The sequence below is a fragment of the Varroa destructor genome, unplaced genomic scaffold (assembly GCF_002443255.2).
Source record: "Varroa destructor unplaced genomic scaffold, Vdes_3.0 BEIS01000003.1, whole genome shotgun sequence".
Classification (NCBI taxonomy): domain Eukaryota; kingdom Metazoa; phylum Arthropoda; class Arachnida; order Mesostigmata; family Varroidae; genus Varroa; species Varroa destructor.
In genome coordinates, this window is record NW_019211456.1 from 31,597,959 (window position 1) to 31,614,012 (window position 16,054).

Here is a 16,054-nt window from a genome sequence, read left to right on the forward strand (position 1 = left end):
ACTATTCTGCTTTTCTTCACATTTAACCACTATGGTGCAGCAACGCCACCCCCGTCTCGGCTCGTTCGCTGTCCGTCCCTCCTTCCCCACTCCGCGGCATTTCCGACATCCAACTTAGTTGGAAAAAGAGAGATCCCAGTGGACCGCTGAACGGTTTCATGAAAAAGCGTGCCACCGTAGAAAGCTAGTTAAAGTTAAAGCAGACAGGCTTCTTCCCACGTAACAAGAGCATTTTTGTCGGCCCGGGTCTAACTAACAACTCACCGACTGCTCTAGGGGGTCTAGCTCCGCGTTCAAAAATTGAGTTGAATTTGGTTCAAACCTACGGCCGGTAACCGTGCTGCCACTACTGCTGTTGCCGTAGTTATGGCTCCATTCAGTCATCTTATATTGCACTTTTTCATTTTTACTTTTACTTTATAGTTACGGTATATTTGCCAGCGTCAACACAGTTATCCGCTTTTTTTGCCACGATGTTTCACGAACAATGACCCGTTGCTTAAATGGACTCTTTTTTGCGTTACGACTACTGCTGCTGCTGTACGTGCAGGGACGAGGACGCTGTATATATATATATATATATATATATATAGCCTCTTTTAAACGCTTCGATATCTTTCTTCAAGTTTCTATACGCGACATCCCGACGTAGTGCTCTAAAAGAAACATATGTACTCCCTGTAGACAGAAATGTTGCCCTATCCACGTTGAAATTATTAGACCGACTATATTTAACGTATTAGGTATTAGTGTATACGTTAACACAATACCTTTCGCTTGCTAGATGGCCTCGTATATCTCGGTCACATATTTCAAGTTATGTGAGTTATATCGGATTAGCCTTGTGATAGAAGTACGGCAAGAGGAGTGAACGGTTAGAATGTCCGCATTTAAATTGAAAATTAAATTTCTCAAGGCCGAATGAAATTTCCGAAAAAAAATCACAATATTTTACAAATTTTTTTACGATAAAGATACATAATCAAAATGCATTATGAATGAAAACGGCTCAAACATAGCTCTGTCGTTTTCATCCTGGAAATTTCGACGCGACAGGTGATTCGTCTAGTAGTCGTCCAATTACTCAGAAGTCGATGACTCATTGCAGAGGTTTAGCCAGCAGTCATGACATCGCCAGGGAACTAAACATCCACTATCAAACAGCTCTAAATCATCTCAAGCAGGTTGACTATAAAACAAGCTTGATGTTTAGTTATCAGAGGAGTCGGCGCTAAAAATATTCAGTATCGTTATTTTATCCGCCAAACAAGATTGATCAAAAAAAAAAAAAATATCACCTATTACAATAGTCTATAGATAAACAAAAAATAGTAAAGCAAATCTGTGGCAAAGCTCAGCTTAACCTCAAGGAAAGTGATCGTACGTGTCTGGTGGCATTGATCAGGAGTTGTGCGTTATCAGCTGCTACCACTAGAACGAACGATTGGACGCCTACTACTACAAAACTACAATAAGCCATTGAAAAAAACCGGACCAGTACTAATTGACAGTAAAAATGTCGTCCCCTACCATACTACATTAGAGCCACACACAGCTTTAACTATCCAGCAGAAGATGAGAGAATTTCAGCGAGACATTTCAGTGCATCAGGCGTATAGTTCGGAAGCTACATCATCAGACTGTAATCCTTTTTGGGTCTTTATAGAATTGATCTTGCCTCATCATCCAACTATCACCTTCGAACACCTCAATATGTTTCCATGAAAGAATGTAAATTTTTGTTCCAAAAACCCCAGAAGTTTTACAATGATGAAATTATGATGTTTCCAAAGAAATGACCGAATGTCATCGATCAGTATATTTCCTTCGGTAGTAATATTCTAGAATATGAAAATTATTAATTGAATTTTGGCTTAAATAGGAGCCAGTACCTTTCAACAATCCTACACACTTCAGCTGCTGCCGTGCGACCACCAGTTTCTGCGGGCATCGGCTTCACCTCGTTTGTTTCATCCATTTTTGCTTTAAAAAAGCTTAGCTTGGCTCAAGCCTGAGCGGCAGCAAACCAGCCATCTTTGACTAGGACATCGTCGCACCATCCCGCCTTTTAACGTATGCTCCCGTATGTTTTCGCCTTGCTGGAGTACGTACATGTGTAAAAGGCGCAGAACATCGACTATCTTCTAACTGGTCTGCTGGGTGAAACAAGACTGGGGAGGAAACCGCAGTGACTTGATGTACGGAAAAAACGACGCAGCCAGCGCACGAATCCAAGGTAGAACTAGGTTGAAATTGTGAGATTTAATAAACCTATCATTTTTAACATCCTGTTCATCGGCAAGACTCAGACAGAGTTTACTTTGCATAGGTCACTCACAGAAATTGCAGCTCGACCTTGACGTACGAAGCGTTCCCTTGTCCCATAGATGTTAACGATCGTACGCAAGCTTAGTAACTGGCGACTGGATGATCATTTATGTAAATTTAACCGAGAGCAATAGTACCTTCTGATTAAATGTGCCATTCTCTAAGATCGGTATGACGTAGCTTCAAACGTACTGGCCCAATTCAACCGGGTCAAGGAAGAAGAAATTAGCAATGAAATGAAAATGAATTTAAGTTGGGAGTGAGTTGTCAAATTCGCTGATATCGCATAATATCCAAGAAGTAATTATGATGTCGCTTTTTTGTCGTACGACGCCATTTTCAAGCATCTCATGTGTGTCATGCTCTACCTTACTAACATCTGAGTATGTTATATGATTTGACAAATGTCTAGATAAACGATGACTGACTTATTAAAATCAACAAAAAAGCAAAGTTTCCAGACGCTAACAATCTGGGTTAGCATCGACAACTTGTTAATAAAAACTAAGAAAAAAAGGTTCTATAATATTCCTGTAATCTAATAATTACTATTATAATATGATAGATATTATATATACAAACAATAGAACAGTTGTCAGGTGCCGTACCGCTTCAATGGTAGCACAACGCGTACTGGTCGAGTATAACTTTTACTAAGTATAGCTATCAGTTTCTTAATACTGCGACTTCTTTTACCATTATTCCATTCATTGCACAATTTATGCGACCAAATATTCTTTGTCAAAACGAAAGTCTTTCTTCAACCTGGGTCGAACTACCACCGGCATGACAACGTCTAACGCGACAAACCTGCGTAAGGCTATTAACCCATCTATGCCGATCAAGCTGTTTGCCTTAAATACCTTTCACTTCTAGGATATAATGACCTCGCCTTCAAACGTGATATAATCTTTATACTGTATAGACTATACTATATCACCATGGTAGTGAGTCACTTCGGAGCATTCATTTCTGCTCATAGTTGAACAAATGCTCCTCGTCGCAGACATGTCGTTCTCGCTAACTATCGATTCTTGTTGGTCTCTTAATGAATAACTGAGAACGGATTAAAGCAGGTTGAACAAAGCGGGGTGATCGTTCCGCTGGACCCGCTTCAGGTTGCACCTAAATTAATTCCATACTTTTTTTCTATGGGTTACGATCCTAATAAAATCATTTGTATACATTTATATTTTTACTTTTATTTAAATTTGTAGGCTAAGATGCATCTACTCTACACGAATCAATGGCGAATAGTACATTGTAGCCGAGCAAAGCCTTTTTAGTCCTGCAGTCGTTGCCAAAACCATCAGTTTCGTATCGCAGTCATCAACACAGTTAATAACCACACGGTGTCTCCAATAGCAGAAAGCCCGCCCACCTCATCAACCCCGTTGCATACACGTTGGTACCACCGGAAAATGCTAGCCTACAAAACGTTTTTCCTCAACCAATAGCTGTGTGACAGAAAATATGATAAGATTATTGTTTTATACTTTATAACTAATCAATCAACAAATAGATGGCCGGTCCCTACGTAGCAGCGAAAGTACGACGAGAATCAATGTTTGAACAGAATATGGGTGATATTGTTCCTCACAAGGCCTGCTGCTATGTGGGGTGGTGAATAGGCGATATTGAGTTGTCTCACATGTAGAATACTAAGTACATTTATGTTGAGCTACATAACAAGCCACTGTGGAATCTTAATATCAGCACATCATACTTAATGCTAAACTTAATGTGCTACAAGATAAACAGCTAAGGTTATCAAAGTGTTTTTTTTTTTATCTTTTGGTGACGCCATAGCGAAAACAAACAGAATCGCAATGTACATAAAATGATTAATCTAATCACAACGATAAAAACAAAAATACAATCATACATATATATACATATATATATATATACATATCGACAAATTGACTGTAGCTCATAGTAAAATTTTATCAGCTAGCTTAACTTCAACATCATATTCGTGAACTGTGGTAAGCTGCCGAGTGTACGAAAGTGTAACTACTAAAAAATCCGCCTGTCCATGAACTTCCGTTGGCTCGCAAAGCAGCTCTTCTATCGTCTACCGAAGTTAAAGATTGAATAGGGTACTCTCATGAATGGATTCGTACACATCCTCTTTGTCGCTGTGACCGCAAAGCTGTATATCGCCGTTGTTCCTCGTTTCTTTTCTGGTGCAGTGTGATCCTTCGTCCTTTTGTTTGTTTGCCTTTCAGCACTTTTTGTTTTCTCGCTGCCCTTATAGCGTCCGTCTGGTGCTTTGTATACATTTTCTGAAGGTGGACGTACTTCTTCGTCTTACTTGTGTTCTGCTATTTCGCCTCTTGGTTTCTCCTGGGATAGATCGCATTCACAAACGGCTCGACTCTACGGGATAAACGGCTTCAGGCATATTTTACCGTTGCCTGCAGTCTCGAGACGGCACACGTTATTTTCCGCTCAATGCTCTTCTGTGTGAGGCTTTTCCAGAAATCCTAGGATTTCCTTATATAAAGCAGCGCCCAGCGTGTCAAGTGTCTTTGCCCTGCTCGAGTCACGGCCGTATTAAGCACCTCCCCTTCCGATATCTCGCCTTCCGGCAAAAGGCAGAAAGCCGTCTCAACAACAAGATGAGACTCCATCTCTTAGCTGTGTTGGCGCTAATGTATTACATCATCACTGCAACACTTGACGCCGCACTGGTGTTTGTCACGAGTAGCTTGCCCGCGCGTCTTACGGGGGAAGAGGGTAGTCTTTCAATGGAAGCGGAGCGGAAATGAGCGAACGGAAAGGACGATAAAGCCAATGAAACGTATATATGTATAATGTTCCTACAGTCCCTCACGAATTCTTCAATTCAATCCATATGAATGCTCTGCGAATGTTAGCCTGTTATTAGCAACGTCAAAATATTAAACGCACACTTGAAAAATATATTTTGATCGAGGGACAGCTTATACCACAGAGCTGGTTGAGTTAACCCGTTGTCCTGTTGAATTTGCTAATCGTTTCTGCATATATTTACTTTTAATATATACCAGTCCATTAAAGCGTGTCAAAGAGATATATTTAGGAGCTATTTCGCAAATAACAGATGCCCAGATACATAATGTTCATATTATTAAGATACGCATGTTAGCGATGGGCCCAAATGTTAAACAAATATGGGGCGCCTTTTAAACTACATTAGAGCCAGATTTATATAGGTTCTTCTCTCTCTTAAACATGTTTTGTAGATGAAGAGTTGAAGTAAACAGTTTTTTCTGTTAGGGAATGCATAAGGCGTCTCCAGGTCCCATTGTCCCCGCACGATACAATAGCTTCCCGGTCACTAACCACGATATGTTCATTTATTTCGAAAAACTTGGCAACGTCATCAAAATTTTATCGCTTGCTTTCTGTGTGTCTGGCTTCCTCCGGCTCTAGCTTGCCTTGGTCCAGCCTCGGTGGCAGTTCGCTTCTGCTTGTGATATCGCTCGACAGAGATGTCGTCGTAGTTATGAACGCAGACCTGATGCGTTTGGAAACACACGCCCACTAATGCATCGTATCATGATGTCATGATGGCCCTGCTTGTGCCATAGAAAAAAAATCGAGAGACACGACCGGCCACCTGTGGACGGCTGATTGGCAGATCCTTCGACGAACCCACTGAAGGCGGCAAGCCTAGCCAATTTTGTCATTTTTCAAACGGCTCCTTCTGCTCCTCCTGCCGTCACTCCTACACTCCTCGAGAACAATATCATAGTATGGAGGCCTCTAGGCAAAAGGCCAATAGAAGAGTCATCCTTACGGCAGCAATGGTTTAGCATTGCAGTTCCCCCGAGGTCGATCCTACTGCTATTTCCTTTCCGCTATCTTGCGTCAGAGGACAACATAGCGAACCCAACTGTTGTTACGAGACTGAGAAAATTCGCAGCACTCCGCATCGCTTTTAGGCTGACACGAATTTCTCCTTCGATTTATGCATACGGCATATACATGTCTGTGTGTGTATCCTTCCCTGCGTCGGATGGCATCTCAGTGACACTCTGTGTATGCCAGTTTGTTCGATGGCCCCTGTTCCTTATGTTCTAACGCCTCGGATGGAACACAAATGCCGGCTATGCCAACAAAACGCCACTGCAAAGCAAGTAGAAGTAAAAAATTGAAAGTGGGTCTCAACGCACTGGAAGCCGAGATTGTACTTTATATGCTTGCATCCGTATGATTATACGAGCCCGTGTCCGTTCGTTCGTTAGTGGGTGATGGAATGGAAATACTATCTTTGGCAAAGTCGATTACCTAGGCTGCGGTATTCATCGTCGCAGTGACGTAAACCAGAACAGGTCAACGAGTAAAAGATAATAGAACTGTTTTTGATGTGCAGCAGGAAGCGCGCAAACGAAGTACAGGAAGCCCGATGAAGGCAACAGGAAGAGTATGACATGAGGTTGCTCGAACGTTAGATTCCTAATAATTGCAGACAGATATCTGCTAATAGCATGACAAGAAACAATGATCCTGTTAGGCGTTGATATGGCTACCTATGGACTGGACGACCCGAGCAGAAACGTATATCACAGATTTTTAGTTCACTCAATAGAAAAGAACAGACTTGAAACCAGTCTTTAAGTGTCTATATTTAAATAAATGTTTAGAGTCTTTCATCCGATATTGCTCGCTAAGCATTGCTTTAGCTGGCTATATTGCAATTGACAACAAATACTTCAACTACTTTGGGGTACAACTGGAATTCTATAGTTTTGGAGGTATAAATCCTCGAATGGTTTTTTATGAGAATACCCTTATGTACTTCTGCCAAGATCGGTAGTTCTCAATCTATTCGCTTGATCTCTTATCCAATGCCTTGGCAGTATCTCTTGCAAAATGAAAAGTGCCTTTATTGTGCTGAAATGTTCAGCTTTCCGTTAAAGGAGGCTTACTCGGCCTACTTCTACAGCGTCAATCAGCAACGTCCGTATGCATTTTTGCAACGCCGCAAGTCAGAAACAAAGTTATAAGACATTCCGGGTCGACAGCTCATTTTAAATGTGAAGATCCAGGGTTTAGGCCATCCTATTTAATAAATCGTGTACTGATCTATTTATTACCGATGGTGCGCTGGTAACTTCCAGCAGTGTTTGCGATAGATCTAAACTCACCAAGTAACAGATAAATAGATATTCGGATGGTGTCTATCCATCAGATAACTAACTGCAACTATTGAAAATAATAGACCCCAATTTGAAGTTGAACAGCAAGATCATATCCGAACAAGTTTCTGTTAATACTACATGAACTGAATTAGTATATATTATAATCTACAGACCCTGAGCAGGTGCACTTTGTTCCCTACTAGAAGTAAATCCATAGTCGACGACTAGACAATAATGAATGGGTGTATAGTCAACCTGTAATGTTTTCATTCATTCATTTTTAATGTTGACTGAAATCGATGAAAACAAACGCCGTTACCCTTTTTCTCTTTACACGATATAGATCTCACCATTGTGCTGGTCTGCTGACGTTAGCCAGATTACTTCATACCATTATTGGTATGATCAGAAAAATTGAGTTTTAGTCTGGGTTCTCAAAAAGTCTTCAATGCAAGGTGAATGGACGGCCGGCGGGATCATTTAGGCAGCAACGGCCGCATCCGTTGGTCTGCTAGATCTCCACTCATTCACGCATCTCTCCACCAGCTCTTGATAATGGTTCCAATGAACAAACACGCCTGTCAGTGCAACTGGAAGAAGTCTACACGTGTCCCGAAGATCAAACGGACAGATATTGACAGAAGTAACGGAGGCGTAAAGGAGAACAGTGTGAGGAGGCAAGGAACAAAGATGAATTTACAGTAGAACAGCCGGGAGAACAAGCGCCCGACGGACCACAATTGATTTGCCAAATACTCGATCCCTGCTAATCGGGGCAACAAGCACGTTGCTGCAAAAATCAAGCTTCGTCCACTCTGACCGATCGATTTGACCTTGTTTTGGTTTTCTTTGGGTCGTTTTTAAGCCGACTCGATGATGACATTCCGTCTTTACTTCCACAGAGTCGCAACACATCCACGCACATGGCCACATGTTACAAAAAGGCGTGGGGTTAACGGCGGCAGTTACGCTCGCTAGAGCTGCTGCAGAGATTCCAAGAATCGTTTATCGGAGACTCGTGCTAAAAGTGGAAGCAGCAATAGCGCTACAAACGCGGCCTCGAACGGCAATTAGCAACACCGAAGGTTGGCTGCCGCCACCGTTGCCACCGGTGCTAATCTGATGATCCAGATTTTAATTCGGTCTTAGGGCAGCAGGCAATGGGGAGCTACAAACTGGATTGCAAATCAGGAAATAAATGAACGCAGTCGAAATACAGAACAGAAAGGTGGACGGAGAAAAAATCGTGTAGAAGGCAAGTGTCGCAAAGACTTCTACAAATGAGAGGACTATTGTAAACTTGGCGGGTGCAAGGATCTGGAAAAGACGCGGCGTACATATAATACCATTAAAATTGAAAACATTATTTCTCAATCAACATTTCTGAATATGTCAAGAAACGAATTTCAATAATGAGCACGAATTCAGGTCAACTATTATCTAGCTTTTCTTTCTAAACGTATAAAAATACGCCTTGCATATCGTAGCATGGAAATAAGCCATATAAGTAAATGTGTGTATCGTATCTTCTCTGCAATTACTCCGATTAAGAGCCGATAATCTATAGGGCAACTTGTCAAAGGCATTGTGGATATACTCGCGTATCGAAAGTTACCCTAGACGATCGGGATGGCTAAGCGTCCAAGCAACTTGCGAGTAATCTTACGTTTCTCCGATACGTGTCAATGGATTTCACTCTTCTTCTTTGTAAGCATTGTATAATTTGATATAACTGATAATAACATGAAATTTTTCCATTTTTTGCCACGAAAGGCCTCCATTACACAAGGTAGCGTGCTGGTTCAGCCGAATCGGGCAACGCTGCGCCAACAATATTTACCGCCTGTTCTATTCACTCACTTCAGGGGTTACCTCGATTGAACAGATGGACACGTAGTGAGTAAGCGAGGATTTTCGGAGGGATACTATACAGCATATCATAAGCTGCGTTTGCTATAACGTTTATGATTTAATATTCAGATTTAGTTGTTGGTTATTCCGAGAAGGTTGTTCTAAAATGGTCACTTCGATTCAAACGCGATGTAAGGAAAATACTCAACAAAGGGCTCATTTATATTTTGTCCTGTTTCAATATATATCACTTTATGACGACACGACAACTGTCACCTACGGATAGACTTTAATGCAATGACATACCTGTTTTCTTTACTCAAAAACCAACGAAATTATGGTACTTTTTTCTGGAAGCGGTACATTTGGCAGTCTGCATCTGCAGGCTACTGCAACTGGCTCATCACTCATGGTATGCTTGCCCCTGTGGTAAATGGTAGCCTTTTCTGTTCAGAGTTCAGCTCGAACTTAGTTGCACCGGGATGGCTGTGTATCCTGCAGTAAGGGGCGCAGTTAGTTAGAAACATTCTGTGGAATTATCAAACGATAGCTGTTATTGCCCTCACTGTGTGTACGTAGTTCTGCTAGATCGAGCTGGCAGTAAATCCATCGAGAGTGAAGCGGACCTTATGTCTGATTAAAAGTTCAAGGACTGCGATAAATGCCTGTGGAATATCTAGGTCTATTTGTATAATAATTACAGGATTTTAAATATATATTTCGTCTGACCGAAAAGTAACGATCAAGTACTATCTTGGCAAAGGTACTTCGATGCGTAGCCCATCGTTCCGGGGTTCGTATTTTTTTTTTATAACAGTTAAAGGTGTGCTTGTTCTTCCCTTTGTTATCAAAACCCTCGAAAGCAATGCGTCGACGCCTTAAGACTGTTATTCGGTTTCAAATGCTCAACCGTCATGACCTTTTACGTGCAACTAGTTTCAGTTATCAGGTCCTGACCAACGTTTATTTTGTTTGACGTCTAGATAATTTCAATATTAATTCATAATTCTTCACAAATGTTTCGCTCTTGCCTGTTTGTTTTTCGGAGAAAAGCCTAGGACAGCTTAGAAAGGTAATGCGCACATTGGCAGGGTCATCGTATCTCCCCTAAAGGATGATCGAAATTTTTTACTGGTGCGCTTGTAACATCCGATCGAGAACTTCTTCTTTCCAGTCTACCCTCCACTCTTCTGGAGGGCAGACCCCTTAAAAATTACCGGTCATTTCTTCTTTATTGAGATACACCTGTTTGTCTTACATATGTTTCATAACTGCTTATTTTTTATATTAGACTACATACATTGCATCGGTAGGTAAGCGTTACGGAGTCGATTTGGATGGGCTTCCAAAAAATGAAAATATATTCTTACTACAAAAGAATCGTTGCGAGAACAGTAAAATGACATCTTATTTGGTGGGTCTGTAAGCTGTCAGTTTGTTTAGCTTGACGACATCATATTGCAGCTGCAAAGACAAACTAAAGTATATTGACGTAAGTGGATGTCTCGTGTCCTCATACGTCATAACAGCTTATGTTGTGTTTATTTACCAGCAATCACTCATATCAAGACACAGCTACCTATTCGTCTTCAAAAATAAATATTACGATGAGTGAGGTACAGAAGTGGATATTTGGCGCCCTTATACACGACACGGTTGCGACAGCTGCTGGTCTCCATGTTAACAATATGGCTCGCTATTCGTCAAATGCAATCGTGTGCAGGAGTGACCGACTGGAAAGAAACCGGGCGACATCGCAAAGCGTGCACACTTGAGTAGAGACACATGGGAAGAGACTGTGACGACTCCGTCATCATATCCCCGGGGTGTGACGAGCTTCAAGAGGCCGAACCCCCGTAACACCCACGAGAGACTCCGCCAAATTCAGCCAGTCTGAGTCTTGAATAGGGACGGGATTCAAGAGAACATGCAATCGCGGGGCACCGGCGTAGTCGTAAAGTGTCACCACTCGCTGTGATTCTTCCGTTCTCATCTTTGCAGACAAACGTCCCACTTCTCTTTCTAACAAAATTAAATCACGTTACTCCCCTCAAACTCCTCAACCGTTGAGTCGCTCCCAACGTCGCCGTCTCTGAACTCGCGCCGCTTCGCGTTCGAATTATAGAGGGGATCGGGAATGCTCAATGGATGAAGATGGATCTTCGTCAATGGCGCTACAGATAGAAAGGGGAGGGCTAGGCAAAAGAACATAAGCGGGATCCAGGCACAGCGCCGACAAACCTTAGGATCACAAAACGGAGAAACAACGGAAACCAAGAGAGAAACGGAGAATTAATAACTCAAAAGAAATCAGAAGTGTAAAAAACCAACTCTACAGGCACTAATTTGTGTTCTGCAGTAGTGAGTATATCTTTAAGCAATGCCTTATAGTAAGAGCCTATATGTCCTATTCACTCATACTTTAGCCACTATTACAGGTATATATATATACTACAATACACATTTATCTATCGTGCATGGACTCTCAGGTAGCCCACTCTTCAACCAAAGAACGGCAAAATTTTCAAGGAAAGGGACATCAAGGAAAATAAAATGCACCTACTTTTTAAGAGTCCGTTACCTAAGTGGCAACCTCAAGCCTAGTGGTGGGTTGGGCATACAGGTAGTAGCCGGTTAGAAGCGAAATGCTTTCAGACTCATAAGCAGATAGAATCTAAGCAAGATACATTGCTGCACTTGCCCTTTGGACTAATGAACAACCGTCGTAGTCTGTCTTTCTCAGCAATCCAGATACCACAGCACATTCTGAGTGGTATAAAAAAATCATATCTATCCCGGTGGACTGCCGGGGTAGAACATCTTTTTTTGCCTACGAAAACTGACAAAATATCCTTGACGGCCAAGCAACACTATGTGAGTGATGTTGGACGATATCTGGTCGGTGCTTATCGCTAAAAAAGGGCTACTTTTAGAACGGGCTTCGTTGATCTACTCGGCTCGACTACGATACTACCAACGGCTAAAAAGATCAGAAATGCGGGTAGTAGACTGCACCGTTGCCACCCATAGCTTGAAGTTCTCGTTCAGTAGCCAGGCGGCAAGTCAAGCCCCAGTCAGCTCTGCACAAACCGTAGGCAAAAAGTGTGGAATAGTGAAAAATTCTCGAGGCAACCATCATCTTCAAAAAAAGGAAAGGCGAAGGAGAGAGCAGCGTGAGCCGAGGATAACATGGAGCGAGTGAGACATCGGTATAGTCGTTTGCTGGCTTACAAGAGAATGGCAGAAGTCATCTTCGCGGCTCGGAGATCTTGGTTCCTCATCCGGTTTTCGGGTCCTACAAGATGAGGGCACGGGTTTGAAATTCAAATTGCACAGCACGACGCTGCGCGTCGCCAACTCCCTATTTCTACTGGCCTCTAATCCTATTGTGGTCCCGCACCCAGCTCGTGGTAGACCTATCCGTGGCGCCGCGTATGACGGTCTTACCAACCCTTTTCCGATTCTAAGTGGACCCAGGAATCCACGACCACTATTGCTACTACTACTGCTGCTTCTGCTGTCGCTGCCGTTAACATAACGACTACAGCCACTAGCAAGAGCAAAGGCAGCCCATAGCCCAGACGATGTTTAATGCAATTAAAGTGAGATTGCGATAACACGTTCGTCTCTTTTGTCCCATCTTGCAACGGCGCGGGTTCGGCTTTTGGCTGGCTCATGTCCGCCTCATCCGTTGGCTGCCGGTTTTGACTATGGTTTTCGTCGCGGCCGTTTGCGCAGTTAAGTTCTCATTGTTCCTCGCGTAAATGATCGAAGCCGCAGCAACGAGCTACCCGCAGAGGTTATTAGTGGGATTGTTTTTGAGGCCACTGGGTTGTTTGAAGAGAAGTCCGTTATTCTTGAAGGCAGCTATTTGCACTAACGACTAGTGACTTGCGGGAAACGGTTCTGCTAGTGCCGATTGGTGGCTATAGGTTTCTGCTACTGGCAACATCGGGACGTGCAATAGCGCGTCACTTGACAAGCCCTTCAAGATAAAAATTGTGAATTTCTAAGTCTGCCTTCGTACGTCCCTTAAACAGTCTTAATGCTCTGCCATCCGTTTCGTCTTTAGAGGCATTCCTTTTTGTGTTAGTGTTTCAGCTGGCTGGAGCTTTGGAGTCAGTGTTCGCATTCTGCATCTACCTCATCGTGCTGATTTTGCATATAAAGATAAGTGCAAAGAGGCTACAGTAGCTTGAGAATAGGTCTTGAAAAAAAGTGGGCTCGTTAACTCTAAAAGTCGATCGCCACAAGAAAAGGTTTGCAGTCAGTTATCAATACAAAATGTGATGAATAATGCCCATCCGATGAAAGGGCATGGAACGTAGGGCAAAAGGCTTTATGAAGGGCCGTCGAGACGCGGTGGTGCTAAGACAAGAAACAGCGAAGTAGTGAAGGATGTTTTCGGGCTTCCCAATTATGCAATAGGTAAAAATATAGTCATTCGACTGAAAAGCAGCTCCGCTAAAAATGTGAAAATACACCTATGCGGATAACGTTACCAAAGAATATTTGTGAAATGCAGATACTCAATAAAGGAACAGAGAGTCCAAAATGTCATTTGACCGTATAGGACCTGAATTAATGTTTGACCTGCGATTAAACCTTACTTTCTGAGTGTGTTGCGTCATTTCTTTCTATTCAAAAATACTTTCCTATGAAAATATGTCTTTACAGTAAAAATATTTACAGAAAGTTCTCTTCGGAACAACTACGCGTTAACAGGTCTTTAATAAGAAGACGTCACTACTAATACCCTGTGTACCTTATTAACTAAGTTACACGCAATAGCTAGAAGTTTAGTTCACATACACTTTACGTGGCGTTTAATTGTCAGTAAGCGTGCCAACGATAAATATTAGTGAAGTTCTAGGTGTTCTGGAAGAGCCAAGCGCTGTTGTTATTGTTCAAACATCCGTGTAGCTTGGTCATTTCTAAGGAACCATTTTGCCTGGAATACAGCGGCAGCAGCCTTAAAATATGAGATTTTACTCGATTCTATAGCTTTTTTGTAGCAATATTACACAGCCATTGCTAAAACTGGAAGTAATAGGAAACTAACATTCGAATAGTGCTTTCATGTGCGTATATAACTCAGAAATGATGCACAACTTGCTTTTTTATTTCTCTGTAGGAATTCCATTAACGGGGGTTCCTCCCCTTGGGGGTGATGCGGCAGCCTCTGATATCCCTACTCTACGAGGTTCCGGGGCGGGCCCGGCCGATCCTCCTTCTGTTCGCCGCCAGCCTCCTCACAACCTCGTTAACCACGATACTCCTAACAGTCTCCTGGACATCCCAAAATGCGTTCGCGCATTGGTCCGTCACACACGCCGATTACCAGCCTTATCATGCCAATCCGTAAGTATCTGTCAACTCTAGAGGCCATAATTTATTTGCCAATCCTAGGCCTGTTAGTACAAATGCTAAAATGGAAACTGGACGCCATATAATGGAATATTAAAAAGTTTGTCTAGCTAGGTGTCTCGTTGTCACTACTGCTACTTGGTATGCTGACTAGTAAACTCTTGCTGGTTTCTCTCAAATATAACAAACACTCTCCTAACTGAGAAACGATTCAGAACAGAGTAGACGTTGTTAGCTCAAGTACTCATTTGCTCAACGTGACTAACTCAGAACGGGTCTCCTTACCTGCGGTAAAATTGACAATCCCGAAATTACTTCCCAAATTTGACTCACCTTTTAGTAACATATAGTTTGTATTTGTATGTGTTACGACGAACTAAAGTATATAAGTAAAGTATATACACAAGTGTGTGCACTACTGCTGTAATGGGACAACGGTCATTTCTGCTATTGTACCAGCCTATAGGAGATAAAAACGAGAATGCTGATAGGAGGTTCTGCACAATGTTACAATGAGTTCACCCGCTAAGCTAACCAGTCGACTTCTCAGCTAGCAAGCTCGACCAGGAAGACGGCGATTAAACTCCTTAAAACACTGTCCACCTAAGAACTCTGGCGTTATCAGAGTTACCCCAAAGATATTGCCCTGAAGGACTCAGCGGATGCATTTTGTGAGACTGTAGTTGGGACCTGGTCGGCGGTTGTGGGCGAAGGGCCAGGTGTTTAAGATAAGAAACGGAGAAGGTGAACTTTTGCCCACTGCCATTTGTCGACAACAATCATAAACGAACTTCAGGACTCGATAGGGTCGGAGGGATGGAACAGCTTTTGTGTAAACAGCATGAAAAGAGAAAGATTTCGTCCTCTGTACCTGGACGAAAATTCCGGTCGTTGCTTCTCCTAAGGTCGCCCGGCGTACTTCGACGTTCAACACGAACGACTAGATACTCTCTATGCTGCTTAATACTTAGAGTAAACATTCAGGTTTTGATATGGCAATGCATCAATGTAATATGCAATATCGTGAAACCGCTAGAACATCAAAATGGTCAGCATTCAGCACCGCGGCTTTTAGTTAACTTCATCTGGTCGACGCATCTGACACTCGTATGAGGTATTTGTTTTAAGTGGCATTATTTTTTATATGAGCGCCATAAAACGGATGCACCCATAATAGCATCGCCAGGCTAAAAACAGAAATTTGTTTACAGATAAATCGATAAACGATTCCAATTATATTTCCTCATTTGGATTACGGGAAGCAGTCAACTGATATTGACCGACCCTCGATTATTATCGGGTTAGGAACGACATACAGTGATCACTCCTAATAAATGTTTCATATACTATCGAACCTCGGGTCCTGTGCCATTTGA

At 42.3% G+C, this 16,054-nt stretch overlaps 1 protein-coding gene across 5 annotated transcripts in view; it reads left to right on the plus strand.

Annotated features, from left to right (window-relative positions):
- Positions 1-16,054, plus strand: part of LOC111247549 (CD109 antigen-like) — a 123,525-nt gene that overhangs the window by 49,098 nt on the left and 58,373 nt on the right. For all 5 annotated transcript variants that reach the window (XM_086983262.1, XM_022798601.2, XM_086983263.1 and 2 more), the window contains one exon: positions 14,446-14,672. In XM_086983262.1, coding sequence (XP_086839388.1) covers positions 14,482-14,672 — 191 coding nt within the window. In that variant the 5' untranslated portion in view covers positions 14,446-14,481. The remainder of the gene's footprint in view (positions 1-14,445; positions 14,673-16,054) is intronic.